Raw genomic sequence first — 17,235 nt, forward strand, 5'->3', positions numbered from 1 at the left:
ACCACACTGGATCATTAACATTTTATTTGAATAGTTCAGGCATTTCCGCACATGGCGATACCAAATATATATATTATTTTTTTAATTTGTAAAATGGGAACAGTGGGTGACTTAATTTTTATTGGGGAAGGGGGTTATTCCCTTTTATTAAGACCATAGAAGATGATAGCTGGAGTGGCACAGGAGCACATGAGAGGGTCTCTGGCTGTCATCTTGACTCATCAAACCCATGCGATTGCCCTGCAGCTGGTCCAATGAGTTTCTTAAATATACACTGTTGTACTTCAGATACTGTGAGCAGTATTGATTATAAAATCTGAAGGGTTATGTCTGACATTAGCACCAGGTCCAGTTCGGATAGGACGTACATGTATGTCCAGGTGCACCAAGTACCAAGAAGCCAGGGTGTAAATGTATGACCTGTGTCCTCTAGGAGTTTACAATTGTATGTTGTTTCTCATCTCTTTTACATTAGTCTCAGTTCACAAATAGTATTTTGGTCAGTAATCGGTCCTCACTTTATCAGTAGTTTTAGCCACAACCTGGAGTGGCTCCAGATAATAGAAAAAAAATGCATATATTTTCCATTGTACTTTTCCTCAGTGTTCAACTCCTGGTTTTGGCTAAAAATTCTACATGTCAATACACAATAGATGTGTGAACCCCTTCAGTGAAACCCACCGTGTTGCATAGAACCCAAGCCATACAAAGCACGGCTACATTAATATCACACATTTAATAACAAGATGTAAAAAATAAATGCAAATGGTCGACATAATAGACCTAAACTGCATATGATCTCAAGAGAACATAGACGCGGACTACAATCCAGAGTAATCCTAACAGCAACACAAGGGTTTAAAGCTCTACAGGAATACAGAGCACCTGGTGATGAATGTGGGCACAGATGGCTGTGTACAGAGGATGACATCAGAACAAGAGTACATTTGACTGTCCACTCTATAGCAGCCCTTCCATCTCTTTCATAAACGCCTCATACATATCGTCCTTGGTCTGCACAGGCATTGGGTTTCCAACCTTGGGACCTGTTTTAACAACTGGCCTGACCACTTCTTCTTCATGCTTCTTTGCAGGAGTAGTAGCTGGAACACCTTTATTTTCTCTGCGCACTCGCAAGGCGGTTGGCACAAACCGCGTCACCTCGGCCTTAGGATTTGTGATTTGCGGTTTGGCGCTAATAGTGGCAGTGGCCTTCTTTTCAATGGTGGCACCTCCATCGTCTGATTTGGGTCTTTGTATCAAGCTGGGGGGTGCACTTAGAACTCCTGGGTTTGCCAATGGTGTTGGAGGGTAAAGGCCAGGGGGGGCAGTGCCTGGTGGTGGTACCAAGGGTGGACGCATCATGGGCCGAGGAGGAGGGGGCATGCCTAAACAAACAAGCACATAAGATAGAAAATAAATGAGAGACTTATGCAGGTAACGTCCTAAAATAGGTCACCAACTTATTCTGCACTTTGGTCACATGACCACACTCTGCACTGTATAGTGTAGACAGAGCAACAATTATCCAATCCCAATATTTATTTTTTTTAAGTCATGTGACAGGAGGTAGTAAAAAAATGTGGATAGATTGGGGAAAAGCTTGGGGAGGTGGGTCAGTATGGAACCCCATCCATACAGTGCCCCCCCCCCCCCCCCCCCCAAAATCTATCCACTCTTTCAGCACCCCAGCATGTCCCCAAATCTATGCACACTGTGCTTGCCTACTGAACTATGAATTCTAGGATGCTGAGAAATGGATTCACATGTTGCGGGTCAGAGCTGTATGTGATGTTTCCTTACCCTCCATGAAACAGACAATAAGCATTAAAAGGGATATTCACCCAGCAATCTCCAGCCTGTGATCAGGCACCGATAACAACTGTCGGCTGTTACACAATTTGCATCATTTCCATTGACATTTAAGGGGTTATAACCTTTATAAGGGGAGGTGTGCAAATGGCACGGGAGCTACACTGTTTACGTAACTCGGGAAGTAAACAATGAAAAGACCACAGCACAGATAAAGACTGAGAAAATGCAATGGCATGTAAACGTAAAGAAACAAGTATAGAGATGAATACCCCCAAAATAAATATATGAAATAAGCTGCCAGCAATTAGAAAGAAACTACAACACAAGCAGTACAGGACATTTTACCTGGGGGTGCTGGTGGGGGCAGACGGGGTGGGGGTCCACGAGGTGGAGGACCTGGTGGCAGACCTGGAGGAGGACCAGGAGGTGGGCCTGGAGGACGGCCAGGTGGAGGACCTGGAGGCAACAAGCGAGGTGGAGGACCACGGAGGCCTGGGGGTCTTAAGAATGGGGGTGCACCTGTAAAAGATTTAACAGAACCATTTAACAATGTAGACTTGTTACATGTTTTAAAGGTCAAGGAGGAAGCAGTGTGTCATGGCCTTTTTGACTTTTAACAATGACTTTACACATATTTTACCTGGAGGAGGACCTGGAGGCATGCCTGTTGGGGGTCCTGGTGGTCGAAGAGGTGGAACTGGAGGAGGACCAAGGGGTGGTGGCCCAGTCATAATGGATGGCGGCATCTGCAGGGGCGGAGGCGGGACCGTTACAGGTGGCGGTACATTTATTGGTGCCGAGGAGGAGTTACTCTCAGCAGTTTCTGTTTTAGAATCCTCATTCTTCTGCTCATCCTCAGAGTCAGTGTCATCCTCAGATGAAGATGATGAGGAATATTCTTCGGCTTCATGATCCTCGTCTTCTTCTGTGACCTCCTGACCTGCAAATGTATGATGTGTTATCTAATAAGAGAGTGGATCTGTTATCATCACATCAGATGTGTCTTGGAATCATACTAACACTAGGTAAATCAGGGGTTTAGTAAAGTTGTGTGACAAACTCTGTAACGACTATGTCAACAGTAAATAAAGTTGTTTGTTTTTTAAATCATATAAAATTAATTCTTGTCCTCAATGGGAAAGCAGATGAGAACTTACCTGCCATACGTAACATCATGGCCTGAAGGGGAGTCAGATCCTTTACATTTTTCTTCTTTTTCTTGTGAGGCTTTTCTGAGGCATCAGCAAACCGAACATTGTGACCTGAGTGGGCAGAATGTTTCACATGTTACATTACAACAGCAATACACAAGCTATAAAAGGTTTAAAGCGTTCCCGTCAGATCCTCCTCCCCCCAAAAAAAATTAAAAAAACAGTGCAGGGCGACTTACCTGCTGCCTTTTTGTCCCCACTTTTATCGTCCCGCTGAGCATACTCGCCACCGTCACTTTCTCGGCCGTCTGATTGATCGCTATCACTGTCCTCATCACTGCTGCCTTCATCTTCCTTATCCTGCTCCATCTCATTGGGATAATCTTCATCTTCACTTGAGCTTGAAGCGTCATGGTGACTTTTCATCCCTGAGTAGGAAAAGAACAATCAGTCTGAAAGGAGGTGACCACTGCATCACAGAGGAGGTGTTATTGTCGAGATGTACCTATAGTAATAAAGCCCCCTTATGGACATGCAATGTCATGAAGGGACTATATAACTATAAAAATTTTATTAGACATATTGCAGAGATCTTCCATGGCTTGTAGCTGTGACAACACACTCTCTGATAGCAGAGCTACCAAGACGAGACCAGTGATGTGAAACTCATTATTGCTCATTACATTTATAATAATTTGATAAGGCAGCAGGAAGCCTCTCAAGTCACAGCAGTTTCTGTCAGAATAGACTTCCCACCTGCCTTATCTTATGAGTCATAAATTGAATGAGCAGTAACGGGATCTCTGCATTAAGAGTGTGTGACGTCAAAGCTACAAGCTAGACAGTAGATATGTAAGACCTGTGTACTATGGCTAATTATATTAGTAAGTTACTTATTATACTTTTTGACACCATACATAGTTAGTTTGTTTCTGTGGCAACCCCTTTAAAGGAATAGCTAGGAGGGGTATGGGTACCTATAGTACAACAAATCACACTAATATATAGGCAAGCTCTGTAAGAGTCCATGGCAGCATTCTCTATAAGCCTCAGTGGAAAGTAACATCTCTTACTCTGGCAATAATCAATTGAATAGTCACAAGTGAAACTACATTTCCCTTGTAGTGGCTGCTGCAGGGAAAACAATCGGAGGCAAAGTCATCTATTTGTCAGATTCCTCAAATAAAAGGGTTGTCTGTGACTAGGCAGCCCTACAAAGTAATCATGAGAAGCCTGGAGAGAGAGGGAAGCCACAAAATCTCTACACCTACATCTATCAATGATTTTGTAATACTTGACACAAAAAAAAAACTGTTCTGCTCAGCACTCCCCCCAAACAATGGACAACTCTGCTAAACCGAATGAACCCCATTAAAGTCACAAAAGGATGTGAACAGAGCACAAGGACATTACTGGCTTGCATGCATGCTATTCTCCTACCCTGTCACTGGGAATTTGATGTTGGGGAAATGAGGCATGCTTAGTGTAATTCTACTCATGTGATGACACATGGCATCTACCACTTCCCCTAATAAAAAGGGACCAATGCTTAACTACAAAAAAAAAAAAAAATTTGTTCCTTACCTCCTTCAGGGCTGTACCTCTCATCCTCCCTTCTTTTCATTATGTTCTCCAAAGCAAAGCCCACCTTACGACCATACATCTGCAATACTTGTGGCGGTGGAGGACCCGGTGGTGGACCAGGAGGCTTCTTGCCTGGGGGTAGGCGAGGAACTCCATGTCCTGGAGGGTACGGCATAGGAACACCTCGCCCAGGAGGTCTAAGAATGCAGAGCAGTCCCCTGTTATATTGCATAGCAGTCACAGCATTCAGTATATCAGTGTTATTAGTATTATTACACACACCCATATGCAGATGTCTTCTTCAGGATGGAAGGGGGCTGGGCTCCAGGGAGAGGGATGTCTTGAATCAAAATATTAGATGGAGCGTGGGGTAGGTCCGGCAGAGGAATACTCTCCACCTCCACATGCTGAGCATTCTGCAAACAGAAAATGAATATGCTATTTATACTTAAAAAAAAAAAAAAAATAAAGAATGAAGTTAAAAAGGCGATCACTGTTCCCTGTAAGGGTACGTTCACACATACAGGATCCTGCGCAGATTTGATGCACAGGATTTGTAACTTCAGATTAGAAGCTGTGCTCAGTCATTTAGTTTACAATGAAATCTGCAGCAGAAAATCCTGCGCATCAAATCTGCGTACATGTGAACGTACCCTAATCGTGTATTAGAAAGTGTTCAGTTACTTTTTATTTCAAATCACTGCAATTTTCTAAATCTCTGCTTGGATTCTTCTAATCTAGTTAGTGAGCATTGTATTATCAATCTTTCTGGATGTAAAAAAAGAAAAAGAAAAAAAAAAAAGGGCTAAAAAATTTACTTTTATCACAACGCAAAAAAAGGAAGTCTTGAGTAACACAAGTTAATATAGAATATGCAAGCAAAGATCTGAAAAATAGTAAGGAAGGACAACATAACTATAAAGCTGCAAAACTTGAAGTAAAGGCTGGACAGATTGTGCACTGACCTTAACAGCATCAAAATACTGGCTAAGCTGTGCCCGCTTGTGCTCGTAATCTAGTTCAATTTTGCGTAATTCCTTGTAAGTTTCAGGGTTTTCCTTCTCATAAAGACGCAAAATTCTCTCAAACGTCTCCCGCAACTTCTTCCTTTTGTCTTTGAGAACTTTTTCGTTGAGCTGTGGCTGCTGCACAGGGTTAAATTCTGAAAAACAAAAAGGATCCATCAGTACTTGATGGAGAAAATATCCAGCAATCTTCACTGTGGCCCATATATTCTAAGGATTAACACAATCCCCACTGATCAAGAAGTCGAGACATACCCTAACAACATGCCACCACTTCTAACACTGAAAAACCACCATACATTAATTGGTTAATGACTAAGGACATGTATACACGTCATTGTGCTGTTAACGGGGTATGGCGCAGGCTCCCGACTTGAGCCCACGCCATAACGGCCGGCCCCCAGCTTATTCTTGTAGCTGAGGGCCGGCATTAATAGCAGACATGCGGCGATTGCTGCGGCCGGCTATTAACCAATCAGATTGAGTGATTCAGTGATCCACTGCTGAGGTAACCGGAGGGCTTACCTCTCATCCTGTCCCGGTCCTGGCTCTCGCATTAATAAAGCCTGGCTGAACCACATTGATCTGTATGACGTATAAAAACTGACCAAAAAGTCCCATGAAAACAAAAATGGTACCGATGAACATTTCAGATCATGGCGCAAAAATTAAGCCCACATACTGCCCCGTATATGGAAAAAAAAAAAAAGTTATAATTTTTTAACAGAAGTAGGTTGGGTATCGTTTGAATCGTATGTACCTACAGAATAAAGATAAAGTGTAATTTTTACCGAAAAGCGCGTAGACACAAAAGGCACAAAAAGTTACAAAATGCTGTTTTTCTTTTCAATTTAGCCCCATAAATATTTTTTTCTGGTTTCGCCGTAAATTTTGCGGTAAAATTATTCACAAGCCCTCATATGAGTTTGTAGGTGGAAAATTGAAAGCGTTATGATTTTTAGGAGGTGAGGAGGAAAAAACGAAAGTGCAAAAATAAAAATAAACTGTGGTCCTTAAGGAGTTAAAGAATTACTGTGTCAGTATTTATTTATTAAAAAGATGCCCAGCCCGTCAAAAACAAACTTTAACTTACCTTTCACATCCCTTTCGGTGCCTACGGTATGGTTGCTGCAATCATCTTCCTAGAGCCGGGGGTCGATATGTCACAGCAGCAGTGACCTGCCTCAGCGGTAATGTGATGTATTGGACCCAGGTGCCAGGGAGAAAACCAGAGCCAGGGCCCAATATGTCACATTGCAGCTGCAGACAGCGACTCACTAAGCTGCCCTGTGACGCCTTGGCCACCAGCACCAGGAAGAAGATAGCACCAGGGACTGTGGCAGCGATACTGGAGATGCTGAGGTAGTGCATGAGGTAAATTAAGGTTTTTTGTTTTTTTTTTAATAAGGGACAGGCTGGGCACCTTTAAAAGAGTAAAAATAAATAAATACCACCCTTTTATTTCAGATTTTCACTGGGGATTTGGAGACCACACTCACCCATCTCATCAAGCTTCTCCATGTCTCTGATGATTTGCTTTGGATCTTTCATTTTCAGCACAGCGGCTCTCACCATCATCCTCTGCTTCTTGTTCTACAATGCAAGCAAACAAGCAAAAAGTTCCATAACCAAGCAATACAATTCAGGCTACTTTTCCATAGAGCCAAGATATTCTCCCAAGCTCTGCATAGAGCCAAGATATTCTCCCAAGCTCTGCATAGAGCCAAGATATTCTCCCGAGCTCTGCATAGAGCCAAGATATTCTCCCGAGCTCTGCATAGAGCCAACATATTCTCCCGAGCTCTGCATAGAGCCAAGATATTCTCCCAAGCTCTGCATAGAGCCAAGATATTCTCCCAAGCTCTGCATAGAGCCAAGATATTCTCCCAAGCCCTGCATAGAGCCAAGATATTCTCCCAAGCTCTGCATAGAGCCAAGATATTCTCCCAAGCTCTGCATAGAGCCAAGATATTCTCCCAAGCTCTGCATAGAGCCAAGATATTCTCCCAAGCTCTGCATAGAGCCAAGATATTCTCCCAAGCTCTGCATAGAGCCAAGATATTCTCCCAAGCTCTGCATAGAGCCAAGATATTCTCCCAAGCTCTGCATAGAGCCAAGATATTCTCCCAAGCTCTGCATAGAGCCAAGATATTCTCCCAAGCTCTACATAGAGCCAAGATATTCTTCCGAGCTCTGCATAGAGCCAAGATATTCTTCCGAGCTCTGCATAGAGCCAAGATATTCTCCCAAGCTCTGCATAGAGCCAAGATATTCTCCCAAGCTCTGCATGGAGCCAAGATATTCTCCCAAGCTCTGCATAGAGCCAAGATATTCTCCCAAGCTCTGCATAGAGCCAAGATATTCTCCAAAGCTCTGCATAGAGCCAAGATATTCTTCCGAGCTCTGCATAGAGCCAAGATATTCTTCCGAGCTCTGCATAGAGCCAAGATATTCTTCCGAGCTCTGCATAGAGCCAAGATATTCTCCCAAGCTCTGCATAGAACCAAGATATTCTCCCAAGCTCTGCATAGAGCCAAGATATTCTTCCGAGCTCTGCACAGAACCAAGATATTCTCCCAAGCTCTGCATAGAGCCAAGATATTCTTCAGAGCTCTGCATAGAGCCAAGATATTCTTCTGAGCTCTACTCAAATTCTCACCTTTTTCAGCTCCCGCTTCCTCGCCTCCTTTCCTGCAGGCATTAGAGCAGAGAATACAGAAGTTACACAGACATCAGACACTGACATTACATCCAACAAAATGAGTCCCTATATACATATATTACTTATCCTGTATTATACACCAGACCTGCATTCGCTATTCTGCTGATGGGGTCACTGTGTGTACACGTAACATTCCTTACCCAGAACTACAACCTGTATATTACTCCAGAGCTGCACTTACTACTCATCAGGACATAACAGCTGCGTATAATCTTCAGCGCCTGCGCTCTGCATACAGGCACAGCACTCAGGGGGCATGTGACTTGACATGGAGTTGGAGAAAATGCATATGTGATTAAGGGGGAGCGCGTAGGCACCTTTCTCCGGGACCCAAAGTATGACTGCTGGCAGGGGACAAGCCTGCAGAGCACATGTAAAGGGGGTGAATTATGCTCTTCAGTCAGCTTCTCCTCTTTATGAAACAGTTCAGAGAACAAGCACTGCAGCTATCGTACCCCTTCATGCCTATGCTTAGCATATTATACACTTACGGGCTTGGTCTGTGGGGTTCATGAACTTCCCACTCTTGGTGGAAGATGTTGATCTCCGCCCCATCTTGATGCAAGTTTCTCTCTTTCACCGTCCCCACTGAGAAAAAAAGTACCTGCAATAAAAAGAAGTGATCTATTATTAATATGTCAGCAGAAGAGAAAGAGGCCTCCTGCATATGTATTAAGGTTTCCATACACATTAGATAAAAGCTGGCTAAACATAAATATTTTGATGGGAATGGCCAACCATGTAATGCAGGGGTCTCAAACTCACAGCCCACGGAACGAAATTTTGCGGCTTGCTGCCCAGTGGCGTAGCAAAGGGGGGCGTACTCTAGCATGGTGGAGTGGAAGCTGTAAGCTCCCGCTCCTCCATTCACTAACCTTCCTCACACGCTGTGAGTACACAGCGTGTGAACCGTGGGGTCATGATCCACGGCAGCCTGGCGCAAAGACGTGACATAATCGCGCTGGCCCCTGGAGATCCCGTTCCCGTGGCTCGCATACTGTAAATAAGACGAGTATGCTCAGGGCCAAGGGGGCACTATATCGCACAGGAGGAGGCGGGAGGGGGGGGGCAGAGAAAAGGGAATATTATATGTGAAGAGCACATGACAGGTGGGGCCCCCTGTGCCCCCCTCACATATAATGCCCCCTGTACTGTGCCCCTCACATATAATGCCCCCTGAGGGGACAGGACAGGGGCATTATATGTGAGGGGCGCACGATGGGGGCATTATATGTGAGGGGCGCATGGTGGGGGCATTATATGTGAGGGGCGCACAATGGGGGCATTATATGTGAGGGGCGCACGATGGGGGCATTATATGTGAGGGGCGCACAATGGGGGCATTATATGTGAGGGGCGCACAATGGGGGCATTATATGTGAGGGGCGCACAATGGGGGCATTATATGTGAGGGGCGCACAATGGGGGCATTATATGTGAGAGGCGCACAATGGGGGCATTATATGTGAGGGGCGCACAATGGGGGCATTATATGTGAGGGGCGCACAATGGGGGCATTATATGTGAGGGGCGCATGCTGCCCAGCCTCACCCAGCCTCTACCTCCAGTGGCCCCCAGATAATTTGAATTTGAGACCCCTGATGTAATCTGTATAAGGATGTCCTGCTTCTCCCCTGATGGCAAATATCAGGGAAAGCAGGATAAGCCTAGATGGATTTAAACATGCTTAATACTCTGTGCCTGCAGGGAGACAGCTTAGTCCCCTCTCCCATGAAAACACAAGCATGATTGGCCAAACCAAGTGTACTGGTATATGGAGAAGTCGGGAGGAAGAGATGCCAGCCAACAGGTATCTAAAGTGTACGGCACCTTCAGACTTTACATTAGCTGCTATTGTGCTGCTTTGTTCATCAGAGACGTCAACCTTTGAAGACGTTTTACTATGAAGATAAATGGGTCTAAACTGATGCATTATGCGAAATTACATTTCAAATGTACAAGGCAATTGTATCAAGCAAGGGTCTGCCCATCTATAGGGATCAACCCATAATCTATATCAGGGCACAGATGTTATAGGGAGTACCAACCCACCATCACAGCAAACAGTTTTAGCCAGAATGAACCTTTGTGAATTACATTTTAATATGATCTAATTCTTCATTTTTTAAACACGTGGTAATAATTAGGTGCACTGCTTATAGGGGTACTCCTCTGTCCATGTCAAGAACTGTCCAGAGTAGAAGCAAATCCACATTGTGGACTTCTCCTGATCTGGACAGTTCCTGACATGGACAGAGGTGTCAGCAGAGAGCACTGTGGTTAGACTTAAAGAACAACTCAACTGCTTCTGCAGCATCTGATAAGTACTGGAAGGATTAAGATTTTTAAATAGAAGTAATTTAAAAATCTGTTTAACTTTCTGGCACCTGTTTTTACCCCTTGAAATCAGTCATTGTCAAAATCATGGGGAGCATGAAAAAGGCATGGGCTCCTCACTACTGTGTACAGCATATCAGAAAAATAATAGTTTTAAAGAGGACCTGCGGCCAGAGGACCTTTTGTCCGGAGTCAGCAACAGTCAGATAGGCAAGCAAAGTCCTGGGTGTCGCCACAGCTCTCTCCTTTATGTCAGCACTGTGTAATTGACACACAGGTCCTCAGCGCATGCGCCATTGATCTCTTCTGTGCTCGCTCCCTCTCTACCAATAGCACTACGCACGCGCGCCGACCCATGATGCATCAGGACCTAACACTCCCTGAGACTTCTCGCCGCTCAACAGTATGCGCTGAGGACCTGTGTGTCCCCCCCCTTCCTGTGCTGCCCTAAAGGAGAGAGGCATAGGGGGCCCTGAGTGCATACGCGAAGGACAAAAGATACAGATAAAGCAGCAAAAGGTATGGTTGCATTACACTACTGAGCTGCTTTCACATACTGGGCACAGTTTTAGGGGGTGAATTCTGGTGACTGTTGCACTTTAATGATAGTGTCCAAATATACAAAGAAAGGAGGAATGGCACTCACCGCTTACTGTAATTTCTTATCTTTTATTCTTCATAAAGTGCAGGTGCTTTTAAAAAGGCATTTCACCCAGCCGGGTGTGGACGCCAGTGCGCGTGCTACAGGTAACAATTGTTTCGCTCTGGCTTGAGCTTCAACAGACCTTCCCTTTCCCATGCTCCTTCATTCCTTATAACACGTCATGAAGGATCCACGGGGCGGGGATTACAAGCACAATAGGTTAAAAACAGTGCAAAGTGCAAAAAAACACATACAGTTAAAACCAAAAACTAAGTAACTACAAAAATAATCCTAAATCAATCCTGTCATTTAATCCTCCTAACTCTTGTGCACCAGTTTTCAAAATCCACTTTGCTTCGATCTCACGGAGGATTTTTTCATTATCTTTACCTTGAGTACAAATTAACCTTTTAATTCCCATAAATTTCAGAACGCTTGCATCTCCATTGTGTGCCGAATTAATATGTTCTATTAATCTTGGGGAACCTTTTCCTGATTTTATTGACCAGGTATGTTCCCGAAAACGTGTATTTAGTGCACGAATAGTGCTTCCTATATAAAATCTCCCGCAGGTGCAAATTAATGCATACACTGCAAAGGAGGTTTTACAACAAATAAATTCGGAAATGTTTTTTATTTGGCCACCAATGGAGATGCATTTTCCTGGTTGGAAATATGCGCACCAATTGCATCGTCCACACCTATGATTCCCGACTACTGCGTTTTTTTCTAACCATGTTTTGTTACTTTCCTTTTCTTTATATTTACTACGTACTAATTCATCTTTTAGATTTTTTGTACGTTGAAAACTGGTGCACAAGAGTTAGGAGGATTAAATGACAGGATTGATTTAGGATTATTTTTGTAGTTACTTAGTTTTTGGTTTTAACTGTATGTGTTTTTTGCACTTTGCACTGTTTTTAACCTATTGTGCTTGTAATCCCCGCCCCGTGGATACTTCATGACGTGTTATAAGGAATGAAGGAGCATGGGAAAGGGAAGGTCTGTTGAAGCTCAAGCCAGAGCGAAACAATTGTTACCTGTAGCACGCGCACTGGCGTCCACACCCGGCTGGGTGAAATGCCTTTTTAAAAGCACCTGCACTTTATGAAGAATAAAAGATAAGAAATTACAGTAAGCGGTGAGTGCCATTCCTCCTTTCTTTGTATATTTGGATTCTGGATACTCTTCGTTTTCATAAGGAATTGAGCACCACTAACTGTTATGAGACTGACCTGGTTCACATAGGAGTCACGGGAAGCTTGGCAGTGCCGGCCAGCTTTTTCTAATCTAAGTTGTAACTTTAATGATAGTGGCATTACATTTTTTTGGGGGGTTGGCCATAGGTCCTTTAAAGGGGTACTCAGCCCCTAGACATCTTATACCCTATCCAAAGGATAGGGGATAAGATGTCAGATCGCCGGGGTCCCGCTGCTGGGGTCCCCCAGGATTTCTGTGCATAATGACGGGCGATACAGGGGACGGAGCAATGTGATGTCATGGCTCCGCCCCCCCATGACATCACTGCCCACCCCTTAATGCAAGTCTATGGCAGGGGCGTGACGACCGCCACGCCCCCTCCCATAGACTTATTGAGGGGGCAGACCGTGATGTCACAAGGGGCGGAGCCATGACATAACGATGCTCCGGCCCCTATATCGCCCGTCATTAGGTGCAGAGCGAACTCGCTCTGTGCAGTAAAGATAGCGGGGTGCCGCAGCGGCGATCCAGGGGGTCCCCAGCAGCGGCACAGTGGCGATCTGACATCTTATCCCCTATCCTTTGGATAGGGGATAAGATGTCTAGGGACGGAGTACCCCTTTAAGACAGTGATGTAGTCAAGGAGGCGGATCTATGCTGGCTTTTCCCTGCCCTGCTTGGTATGAATGACAGGACTCTCCTTATACACACACAGGGGTCCGGGTCCATGCCGATCACGTGACCTGGTTAGGGTCACACCATGCACCTCCAGATGTTGCAAAACTACAACTCCCAGCATGCCTGGACAGCCGTTGGCTGTCCAGGCATGCTGGGAGTTGTAGTTTTGCAACATCTGGAGGTCCACAGTTGGAGACCTCTGCCCTAATAGCTCATATGGGTAGGGTCAGTACCTCTACTGATAGTTTCGAACAAATTTTGGTTACAATTTCTACTTGAGTGAAAACCAGTTCTCGCTGATAGTTTGTTACAACGTATCAGTTCAGGTAAAAGTGATCAGTTTGGAGCCAACAGTACCAGGCAATGGTCTGCATTACCTCTGTATAGGTTTGCATTCACTGACAGCAAGCGAGGATCTTACAACTGATGCAGAACTACAACACTATTAGGAAGGTGCACGTGCACAGCTTGTATACTTGTATGCAGCACATATCACGTGATCACCCTCGAAGCAAGTGACACTCTGCACTACGAAGCAACCGCCTTCCTTCTACTATAGCCGGGTCCATGCCGATCACGTGACTTGGTTAGGGTCACACGTGTTCAAGCGCACATCACCCGACATCTCCTGCTTTGACGTTACGAGCCGCAGCTTTCTACTAACCTCTGCGGCTATCCTGCCATTCACTTCTCTGTCTTTCCAGCGCCCGCTCCACACCAGGCACTTGCACTTCCGCAACGGACACATCTACTTCCGGAGTCACAGCGGTAACCAATGACACGTGAGGTAAACGGAGCGTTTCCTATCACTAGAGTTAGAGTTCTAATGGCGGCCATGTTTTTGTAGACCGCTCTTGAGTCTAAAGCAGACGAACAACAAAATGGCTACTGGAAGCGTTGGTCTTTCCAAGGAGTCTGCTGTGAAAAAAAGTGCAGGAACTCAGTTCCCACGTGTCCCTGCAGGACTTGAGCCCTGACTCCACCTAGTGTCACTTTGTCAGCATTTATTCACATTTTTTCTGCAATATTACAGGAAGATCTATCAAAACCCGTGTAGAAGTAAAGGGGTGCAGTTGCCCATAGCAACCAAACAGATGGGTTCTTTCACTTTTCAAAAAAAAAAAAAAAAAGTTGCAATCTGGTTGCACCACTTTTCCTCTGTGCAGGTTTTAATAAATCTTCTTAATCTGTAGACCTTGTACAGTTGTGTTTTTCTCAGATGTCTCCAATCACATAATTCTTTTAAGGATGCGTTCACACGCTAATAACTAGCAACGGGTTTCCTGCTGTGAGTAACGCTACCATTCATTTCATTGGGTCCGCGGACAGTCTGCAAATCTGACACTATTGTGGACTGTCTGTGGACCCATTTAAATCAATGGTAGCGTAACTCTCAGCGGGTGACCCTCAGCTAGTAATAGCGTGTAAACGCACCCTTACAGCGTGTCTCCAGTTGTTGCAAAACTAGAACTTCCAGCATGCCTAGTTTTGCAACAGCTGGAGGCACAATGACTCTTTTTTTTTGCGTATTTTGTGCCCCCCCCCCCCCCCCCCCATTCCATAGTTCATACTATGGGAATTCGAAAGTATATTTTAACCCCTTAAGGACTCAGGGTTTTTCCATTTTTTCACTTTCATTTTTTCCTGCTTACCTGTAAAAAATAATTCTTTCAATTTTGCACCTAAAAATCCATATGATGGCTTATTTTTTACGCCACAAATTTAACTTTGTAATGACATCAGTCATTTTACCCAAAAATCGACAGCAAAATGGGAAAAAAAAATCATTGCGCGAATAAATTGAAGAAAAAACGTCATTTTGTAACTTTTGGGGGCTTCCATTTCTACGCAGTACATTTTTCGGTAAAAATGATACCTTATCTTTATTCTGTAGGTCCATACAAATAAAATGATACCCTACTTATATAGGTTTGATTTTGTCGTATTTCTGGAAAAAATCATAACTACATGCACGAAAATTGATATGTTTAAAAATGTCATCTTCTGACCTCTATAAATTTTTATTTTTCCGCATATGGGGATGTATGAGGGCTCATTTTTTGCACCGTGATCTGAAGTTTTTATCGGTATAATTTTTGTTTTGATTGGACATTTTTGATCGCTTTGCATACATTTTTTATGGTATAAAAAGTGACAAAAAAGACGCTATTTTGGACTTTGGAATTTTTTTATGTGTACACCATTAACCGTGTGGTTTAATTAATTATATATTTTTATATTTTGGACATTTATGCACGCGGCGATACCACATATATATACAGTACAGACCAAAAGTTTGGACACACCTTCTCATTCAGAGTTTTCTTTATTTTCATGACCATGAAAATTGTAGATTCACATTGAAGGCATCAAAACTATGAATTAACACATGTGGAATTATAGACATAACAAAAAAGTGTGAAACAACTGAAAATATGTCATATTCTAGGTTCTTCAAAGTAGCCACCTTTTGCTTTGATTACTGCTTTGCACACTCTTGGCATTCTCTTGATGACTTCAAGAGGCAGTCACCTGAAATGGTTTTCACTTCACAGGTGCGCTTGTTTGGAGGAGGAGGTGTGATGGTGTGGTGGGGCTTTGCTGGTGACACTGTTGGGGATTTATTCAAAATTGAAGGCATACTGAACCAGCATGGCTACCACAGCATCTTGCAGCGGCTGCTATTCCATCCGGTTTGTGTTTAGTTGGACCATCATTTATTTTTCAGCAGGACAATGACCCCAAACACCTCCAGGCTGTGTAAGGGTTATTTGACCAAGAAGGTGAGTGATGGGGTGCTGCGCCAGATGACCTGGCCTCCACAGTCACCGGACCTGAACCCAATCGAGATGGCTTGGAATGAGCTGGACCGCAGAGCGAAGGCAAAAAGGGCCAACAAGTGCTAAACATCTCTGGGAACTCCTACAAGACTGTTGGAAGACCTTTTCAGGTGACTACCTCTTGAAGCTCATCAAGAGAATGCCAAGAGTGTGCAAAGCAGTAATCAAAGCAAAAGGTGGCTAGAACCTAGAATATGACATATTTTCACACTTTTGTGTTATGTATATAATTCCACATGTGTTAATTCATAGTTTTGATGCCTTCAGTGTGAATCTACAATTTTCATAGTCATGAAAATAAAGAAAACTCTGCATAGTTTTTTTTTTCATGGGAAAAGGGGGGTGATTAAGACTTTTATTAGGGAAGGGGTTAAATCACATTTACTAACACTTTATTTTCAATATTTTAACCCTCATAGAGGACTATAACACTGCACACACTGATTTCCTACACTGATCACTGCCATGCAATAGCATGGCGTTGATCAGTGTTATCCCCCTCGACTGCTCCTGCCTGGATCTCAGGCACGGAGCAGTCATTCGGCGATTGGACAGCGATGTGGCAGGTAGGGACGTGGTAGGGAGGCAGCATCTTGAATGCTGTCCCAGACGCCGTGATTTCACTGTGGCGGTCCGAACAGCACGACTGAGCTTCCGGGAAGGTTTTACTTTCACTTCAGACGCGGCGATGAACTTTGATCGCCGCGTCTGAAGGGTTAATACCGATCATCACCGCGATCAGTGATGTCAGGTATTAGGCGCTGGTCCCGGCCATTGAGGGCCTCCGGGACCGACCCGATATGATGCAGGGTCACCGTGTGACCCCGCGTTCTATCACGGGAGCAGGCACAGGACGTAAATTTACATCCTGCGTTGTTAAGGAGATAAAATGTTCTTTGTAAATATATTTGTTTTTACTTGTATGTATGGTTCCAACATGAACACCACGAACAAGCTGCTGGTGACAGATCTGTTTTTCTTATTCTTATGAGTACAACAATTTGTCGTGCTGTAAATGGTCCAACAGCCTGGCTGGTTTATTAACACCTTAACCGGAGTCTGTCAGCACTATTTGCTGATAAAACCTTCTGAAGTTGATAGTGGTTACCAAATTACATTTTTATTTCTCAGCCAAGTGTCAAGGAAGGGGAACCAAGGTGTTCAAGTGCCACAGGCTGGCACACCCTCTTGCTAACTCTGACCTCCTAGCCCAGTGTTTCTTAAGCACGGTCCTCAAGAC

At 44.2% G+C, this 17,235-nt stretch overlaps 2 protein-coding genes across 6 annotated transcripts in view; one reads left to right on the forward strand and one right to left on the reverse strand.

Annotated features, from left to right (window-relative positions):
• The window catches only part of PDE6H (phosphodiesterase 6H), a 239,388-nt gene that overhangs the window by 53,211 nt on the left and 168,942 nt on the right, over positions 1-17,235 (forward strand). For 3 of the 4 annotated variants that reach the window (XM_056525084.1, XM_056525083.1, XM_056525080.1), the window contains exon 1: positions 13,815-13,942. The exons of the other annotated variant lie outside the window; for it this stretch is intronic. The gene's annotated coding sequence lies outside the window, so the exon portion shown is untranslated. Of the gene's footprint in view, positions 1-13,814; positions 13,943-17,235 lie in introns of those variants that run through there. 4 annotated transcript variants of the gene reach the window in all.
• Positions 722-13,913, reverse strand: WBP11 (WW domain binding protein 11). 2 transcript variants are annotated; one of them, XM_056525069.1, is made up of 12 exons: positions 13,820-13,913; positions 8,789-8,901; positions 8,235-8,266; positions 7,075-7,168; positions 5,516-5,712; positions 4,833-4,966; positions 4,551-4,747; positions 3,206-3,394; positions 2,973-3,077; positions 2,456-2,755; positions 2,161-2,334; positions 722-1,388 (listed from the first exon to the last, which is right to left on the reverse strand). In XM_056525069.1, the coding sequence occupies exons 2-12, from the start codon at positions 8,850-8,852 to the stop codon at positions 961-963; spliced, it is 1,914 nt and encodes a 637-aa protein (XP_056381044.1). In that variant the 5' UTR covers positions 8,853-8,901; positions 13,820-13,913; the 3' UTR covers positions 722-960. The 2 variants fall into 2 exon arrangements, with proteins under 2 accessions (XP_056381044.1, XP_056381045.1); XM_056525070.1 differs by lacking the exon at positions 13,820-13,913 and adding an exon at positions 13,533-13,707.

The sequence above is a fragment of the Hyla sarda genome, chromosome 6 (assembly GCF_029499605.1).
Source record: "Hyla sarda isolate aHylSar1 chromosome 6, aHylSar1.hap1, whole genome shotgun sequence".
In the NCBI taxonomy this organism is placed as follows: domain Eukaryota; kingdom Metazoa; phylum Chordata; class Amphibia; order Anura; family Hylidae; genus Hyla; species Hyla sarda.

Bases quoted from the DNA above. Each gene is read 5' to 3' on its own strand.
- WBP11 (XM_056525069.1), bottom strand. From the start codon at position 8,852: ATGGGGCGGAGATCAACATCTTCCACCAAGAGTGGGAAGTTCATGAAC. The intron at 3,078-3,205 runs GTAAGTCGCCCT...CTGCCCACTCAG, and splicing joins TGGGGACAAAAAGGCAGCAG to GTCACAATGTTCGGTTTGCT. The intron at 1,389-2,160 runs GTAAAATGTCCT...TTGTTTGTTTAG, and splicing joins GCCCCCACCAGCACCCCCAG to GCATGCCCCCTCCTCCTCGG.